Raw genomic sequence first — 6,995 nt, 5'->3', positions numbered from 1 at the left:
CGGTGATGCCATAAACCCAGTTTTATGTGGTGCCCCTCCCTATTGTAGTTTGCTAGGAGCCCCAAGGGGAGGGGTCACAACCACACCCTTATATGGTGGCCACCATTGACCCCATAGATTCAATACCCCACTAGATCCAATACCCCCATAAGATCCATATCCCCATAGATCCAATACCCCATAGATCCAATACCCCATAGCATTCCAATATTCCCATAGATCCAATACCCAAGTCCCTATACCCCCATAGATCAATAGCCCGTTAGATCAATACCCCCATAATTCCAATACCCCCATAGAATCCAATACCCCATAGATCCAATACCCCCATCAGACCCAATACCCCCATAGATCCAAATACCCCCATTAGACCCAAATACCCCACCCCACAACCCAGCTCTGCCCCCAACATTCTCGCCTATCAGCAATAAAGGAAAGGCCACCACATCCCATAGACCCCCAGCAAATAGGGGGGTCTATATCTTCCCCCATAGGAAGCCCCCCCCAGCTTGGCTTGGATGTTTGCACCACACTGGGTCTGCAGCCACCCCACTCCCACCCCTATCCCCATATCCCCACCCCATAGCCCATATATCCCACCCCATACCCCCAATTCCCACCCCATATCCCCATAATTCCCCACCCCATAGCCCGTATAATCCACCCCATACCCCATATCCCCCCCATACCCCATATCCCCACCCCATAGCCCCATATCCCACCCCATAGCCCCATATCCCACCCCAACCCCATATCCTCACCACCCCATAGCCCATATGATGCCCTACCTGAGTCTCCTGCCCCACACTGTGGCCTATGGGATAATATGGGATAATATGGGGCCTGGCCACCCGCTGCTGCCCCACTGATCCGAGTCAAGGTGAACCCGAGAGCAAAACCTGCTTGAGCAAATATGGGGCCGGGCCAAGAGCCAACATGAATATTCATAACAGGGAAGTGGTGGCTGAGCCCGGGGGGGGGGAATGGGGAGGAACCCCCCAACCCTATAACAGGTGGGAAGCAGCCCCATATAATAACCTATAACAGGTGGGGAGGTGACCCCATAATATCCCAATGGGGTCATGGTGGGATATGGGAGTGCAGGGGGAGGGGGGCAGGAGGAAGAATGGAGTGAGGTGAACAGAATGGGGATATATGAGCTACAGGGTGGGGCTATGGGGTGGATATACGGGCTATGGGGTGGGGATATGGGGTGTGAGGTGGGAAATATGGAGCTATGGGGTGGGGATATGGGCTATGGGGTGGGGATATGGGGTGTAGGGTGGGATATATGGGGCTATAGGGTGGATATATGGGCTATGGGGTGGGGATATGGGCTATGGGGTGGGGATATGGGGCTATGGGGTGGGGATATGGGCTATGGGGTAGGGATATGGGGTGTGGGGTGGGAAATATGGGGCTATAGGGTGGAGATATGGGGCTATAGAGTGGGGATATGGGCTATGGGGTGGGGATATGGGGTGGGTCTATGGGGTGGATATGTGGGTCTATGGGGTGGATATGTGGGTCTATGGGGACATGGCAGGGCCTTATAGGGGGGTTGGGGGGGGATATATGGCCGCAGCTCATGGGTTCATCAGCTGCCCGTGCCCCATAGGGGCGCTGTAGGGTCGCCATGTTGGCAATGGGGCGCTATGGGGCTGTGTTCAATGGGGTCAGCTCTAATGGGGACCCCAATGGGAAGCGGCTCAGCCCTCGCATTGCGCATGCGCAGCCCCCCCTTGTTTATCTGCTATGTCCCGCCCCCCTCCAGCTCTCTGCTCCCATTGGTTGAGCGCTGTCTCCTCTCCACCAATCGAAGGAGCGGCGCGTGGCATAGCCCTCCGTGTGCGTCTTTCTGATTGGAAGCGGGGCGGGACTTACGGAGCACGGCTCGTCTGGATTGGCTGCGCCGTAGCGTGCTCGGCGAGGATTGGCTGAGACAGGGGGCGGGGCTTGAAAAGCGGAAGCGGCGGCGAACGGCGCCCGGCGGGCGGGATGCAGGTGGGCAACGGTACCGGAGGTCAAAGGTCAGAGGTTAAATCCGGTCACACCGTTCCCTCTCCGTTTCCTTTAGGCCTCAACGGGGGATTATCGCCATGTGCCCATCGATATCCAGACCGGCAAACTGCTCGGTGAGCGGCCTACGCGGCCTACGCGGCCTACGCGGCCTACGCGGCCTACGCGGCCTACGCGGCCTACGCGGCCTACGCGGCCTACGCGGCCTACGCGGCCTACGCCTTCCCGTTATATCGCACCTATTCATCCCCCTCTCCTCCTCTCCCCCTATATTAGATTGGCTGGTGGACCGGCGCCATTGCGGCCTACGTTGGCAGGCTCAGCTGAGCACCGTCAGGAATAAGATAGAGGCTGCGTTGAGGGATATGCCCGAACATGAGGAGATCACACGGTTATTGGAGGGCACCGGTAAGGGAAACATGGCCGACAGACCCTCTCTCCCTAGCTCCCTTATAATCTCGCCCCCAATCTCCATAGTTAGTCCCGCCCTTATTAAACTCCCCTCCCAAGTAAATCCTCAGCCCTATTTGTATCTCTTTATAACCCCCCATTAACCTTATAACCCCCCATAACCCCATATAACCCCCCATAACCCTATATCCCCCATATAACCCCATATAACCCCCCCCATCCCCTTATAACCCCCCTTCAATAAACTTATAAAAGCCCCCTATAACCCTATACACCCCCCTCATAACCCCTCCCACCCCTTATAACACCCCCCCATAAACCCCTTTAACCCCCCATAAACCCTTTTTATACCCCCCCATAACCCCTTATAGCCCCCCTATAGTCACCCCTTAAACACCCCATACCCATATAACCCCATACCATATACCCCCCCTTAACCCCCTTATAACCCCCCTATAGCCCCCCGTATTAACCCCTCATACCCCCCCCTACCCCTTATAACCCCCCCACCTTGCCACATCCACCTATAAAACCCCCATCCCTGCTTATCCCCCTTTATTCCATGCGCAGCCATCCATTACTCTCATTGCCTTCGCATTGTGGACATCCTTAAGAGCACTGAGGCCTCCACTAAGAATCTCTTTGGCGTATTCATCCCAGCGCATGAAGGTGAGTTATATGGGGTTATATGGGTTATATGGGTTATATGGGTACCTGCATGTCTGTGTCACCCTGTTATGGGTTATATGGGTACCCAATGTCTGTGTTATCCTATATATATCTATATCCGTGTCCTCCTCACTCTTTGCTTCCCCATCTTCAGGACTGGCAGGAGATTGTGGCCCTCTATGAGAAGGACAACACCTATCTGGGTATGGCTGTAAGGGTTTGAAGTACCCCATGGGGGGCCATAGGGGAATCATTGCAGCTCCCCCATATCCTCACCCCATAGCCCTTATATCCCCCCCCCATAGCCCCTTATATCCACCCCGTAGCCCATATAATCCCACCCCTGTGCCCCATAACCTCCCTCCAGTGCCCCATAATCCCACTTTTAACCCCATAATCCCACTTCAGTGCCCCATAATCCCACCCCACAGCCCCATATCCCACCCCACAGCCCCATATCCCCACCCTGCAGCCCCATAATCCCCACCCGCAGCCCCATACCCCCCCGCAACCCCAATAATCCCCACTGCGCCACCCTATCCCCACCCCACAGCCCATATCCCCACCCCATAGTTTTCCAGTGCCCCAGGGGGCCCATAATGAGCTGTGATGGTCCTTATGGCCCCCCATACCCCATAGCTGAGCTCGCTGCCCTCCTGGTAAGGAACGTGACGTATGAGATCCCTGCCCTACGGAAGCAGATCAGTCGTTGCCAACAGGCCCAGCAGGATCTGGCTCGACGTGAGGACGAATGTCAGCTGGCAGCTGCTGAGCTAAGGGAGCGTTTCTATGCCTCGTGCAAACAATATGGCATCACTGTGAGTCCTCTGCTTGCTGTTATGGGACCCCCCAGCCCCCTATAACCTATATACCCTATAACCCTATAACTGGCTGTGTGTTTCCCTGTTCTAATGTCTCCTTTCTTGCTCTGCAGGGTAATAACGTGCGCCAGGAGCTGCTGGCTTTGGTTCAGGACCTGCCCTCGCTGCTCTCTAAGGTTGGGGCAGGAGCTGGTGTCCTTTCTGAAGCCATTGAGCTCTATCAGGCCTGCGTGGAGTTTGTTTGCCACAGGTGGGTGTGTTGATGGCCATGGGGGTCTCCCAACAGCACCCTAATGGGGAGGGGGATATCACAGCACACAGAGAGGCTGTTGGTGTCCCTATGGCAGCTCAGAAGGGCCCGTGGTGCCCATGTTGAGGTACGTGGGGAGCAAAGGCAACACAACAGTGTATGAATGGAGGACGGGCTTTGAACCAGCAAAGGTGGAACGGCCGGAGGTTCAGGTGGTGCCAGAGCAACCAAAGGAGGACACGGTACGGAGCTGCAATGCTCGGGGCTGGGGGTGTTTGATGCAGGTGGAAGGGAACCCACGGCCTTTAGGTTTTAAAGATCCCATTTTGCCCCTTTTTTTGGTGCAGATTGACTGGGGAGACTTCACACTGGAGCCCATTGGTGATGCTGCAGGTGGGGAAGCTCAGGACAATGAGATCGACTGGGGCATCGTGGTGGAGCCCAGCCCTCAGGTGAGCACTGTCTGCCTGGCCTCACACCTGGGTTGGGGTCTTGAGGGTCTTGTAGGTTCCCTGCCATCACCAGCCACCCTGTGTTTGACTGCAGGACGATGCCATTGACTGGGGTGATGGTGAAGGTGATGGGGCACAGATCACAGTGTTGGAGGATGGCTCTGAGGGTGAGCACAGTCACAAGGGGACACACCACACAGCTCCCTTCCCTGCTGACCCCACTGATCCCCCCCACAGACCCCAAAGCAGCTGCTCGTGGTTCTGATGCCCTGACACTGCTGGAGAATGCTGCCACACGGAACCAGTTCATCGATGAGCTCATGGAGGTGAGCAGCACCAGGATGGTTTGGGCACCCTCCCCATATAGGGTGGGTTCTGGCTGCCCCTTCCCACAGCATCCTTGTCCCCACGAGCATCTTATCCCCAAGCATCCCTGTCCCCACAGCAATCCTCAGCCCCACAGCAACCCTTATCCTCAGCCCCACAGCAACTTATCCTTGCTTTTCCCCACAGCATCCTCATCCCTATCCCCACAGCATCCTCATCCCTGTCCCCACAGCATCCTTATCCTCGTCCCACTAGCATCCTTATCCGTTGTCCCACACAGCAATCCTTGTCCCCACAGCATTCCTTGTCCCCACAGCATCCTTAGCCCCACAGCATCCTTAGCCCCACAGCATCCTTAGCCCCACAGCATCCTTAGCCCCACAGCATCCTTATCCTTAGCCCCACAGCATCCTTATCCTTAGCCCCACAGCATCCTTATCCCTATCCCCACAGGCATTGCTTATCCCTATCCCCACAGATCCTTATCCCTATCCCACAAGCATCCCTCTCCCCACGGATCCCTCTCCCCATAGGTTCCCTATCCCCACAAGCATCCCTCTCCCCACAGCATCCTTTTCCCCACAGCTGGAGCTGTTCCTGGCCCAACGCCTGGTGGAGATGGAGGAGGAGGCCGACGTTTTATCTGCCAGTCAATTCCAACTGGCCCCTGCCATCCTGCAGGGCCAGACCAGCAGCCGTGTGAGCACGATGCTGGCCAACACCAGGGAGCTGCTGGACCAGCTGAGCACCCGGCGCATGCAGCATCTCTTCATCATCCTGGCCTCCCCCAGGTTCATTGATTTCACTGGGCAAACATGGGGGAGCTGGGGGGGCTGTTGGAGATGGGGATGAGCCTGGGGGTGAAGCAGGGGCTGCTCTCCCTTCTTGCAGGTACGTGGATCGTGTGAGCGAGATGCTGCAGCAGAAACTGAACCAAGCGGAGCTGCTGCTGGCCAAGAGGGAAACGCTGAGACAGAAACAACACGATGCTCTGACAGAGCAGGGGCTGCTGGAACCTAAATTGGACCAGCTACAGGAGCGGACCCGGGAGCTGCAGCAGCTGGTGAGGGTCCATACAGGGCTGCCCCCTCCTCTCACTATTTCTCCCCCTCCCCTTCACTTCTTTCTGTTACAGATCGAAGCTGACATCTCCAAGCGTTACAACGGGCGCCCTGTGCACCTGATGGGGGTCTCACTATGAGCTGCAGCACCCACTGGGGGGGGTCCTGCCGCCCCCTCCCCAAATATATACGTGGTTTCCCATATAATAACGTGGTTTCAGCCTGGGGCTGGGCGCTGCTGAATAAAGCTGCAGCTGTTCCCCATACATCTGTTGTGTGCTGCATCCACACAGGGGCTCAGTGATGGGAGGAGCCCCCAGCCCCATGGCTGACCCCCCCCCTCCCCTTTTTCTATCCCCCCCTTTAGAGCTGGGGGTTGAGGGTGGGCAATTCGATTTTAATTTCATAGCAGAGCGGGTGATTCATGACTCGTTGTCGCCAGCGGTGACTCCTGTAATGACTTTCCATCACAATGAAAAGTGGACTGACACCGCTCATTATTCCTCCAGCTCGTTATGGCTGGGTGGGGGCTGGGGGGGGGGGGGGGGCAACTCACCCCTATGGACAGTGAGCGATAGACCCCATTAATCACCACCACGACCCTCTGCCCTCAACCCCCCTCCGGCAGATGGGGATGGGGGGGGGAAGGCAGAGCCCCCATTGGGCTGCATAGGGCAGGGGGTGGCCGACCCCCCCCCTAACACCTTGGGGGCGGCCCTCCACACCCCATAACCACTCCCCCCCCCCATCTCATAGCAGTCTATTGGTCCCCGAGCCCTTTTAGGGTGGGGATCAATGGGGAGGGGGGGAGGTGACATGTAGAGCTCAAGGCTCCAGCTGTGGGGGGGGCTTTAATTCCCAATTCACCATCTGCTGAGCCCCCCCCCCAATTTGTGGCTCAGCTGTTGAAGGAGAGAATTAAAGCTCCCTTAGAACAATGTCCCCATCAGGGACGGATGTGACGCCACCATCGCTTTGTCCCCAT

At 56.7% G+C, this 6,995-nt stretch overlaps 2 protein-coding genes across 3 annotated transcripts in view; one reads left to right on the top strand and one right to left on the bottom strand.

Annotated features, from left to right (window-relative positions):
• PRR15L (proline rich 15 like) overlaps positions 1–1,230 on the bottom strand; it is a 2,183-nt gene extending 953 nt beyond the window's left edge. Inside the window, exon 1 of one of the 2 annotated variants that reach the window (XM_015885623.2) lies at positions 789–1,230. Coding sequence is in view for 1 of the 2 variants with exons in the window: in XM_015885622.2 (XP_015741108.1) it covers positions 789–948 (160 nt within the window). In the remaining variant the exon portion in view is untranslated. The remainder of the gene's footprint in view (positions 1–788) is intronic. The other variant, XM_015885622.2, reaches the window with a different exon arrangement.
• Positions 1,231–1,839: 609 nt separating this feature from the next.
• On the top strand, positions 1,840–6,276 carry CDK5RAP3 (CDK5 regulatory subunit associated protein 3). Its single transcript, XM_015885581.2, is given in 15 exon segments — positions 1,840–2,004; positions 2,078–2,135; positions 2,296–2,427; positions 3,001–3,076; positions 3,078–3,099; positions 3,254–3,302; positions 3,739–3,917; positions 4,034–4,170; positions 4,268–4,412; positions 4,518–4,622; positions 4,717–4,789; positions 4,860–4,948; positions 5,535–5,740; positions 5,841–6,012; positions 6,085–6,276. Coding segments are annotated over 15 exon segments (1,515 nt in total). The 5' UTR covers positions 1,840–1,998; the 3' UTR covers positions 6,151–6,276.
• Positions 6,277–6,995: the final 719 nt, after the last annotated feature.

Source organism: Coturnix japonica, chromosome 27 (genome assembly GCF_001577835.2).
Source record: "Coturnix japonica isolate 7356 chromosome 27, Coturnix japonica 2.1, whole genome shotgun sequence".
NCBI lineage: Eukaryota > Metazoa > Chordata > Aves > Galliformes > Phasianidae > Coturnix > Coturnix japonica.
This window is presented reverse-complemented; position numbering and strand designations above follow the sequence as displayed.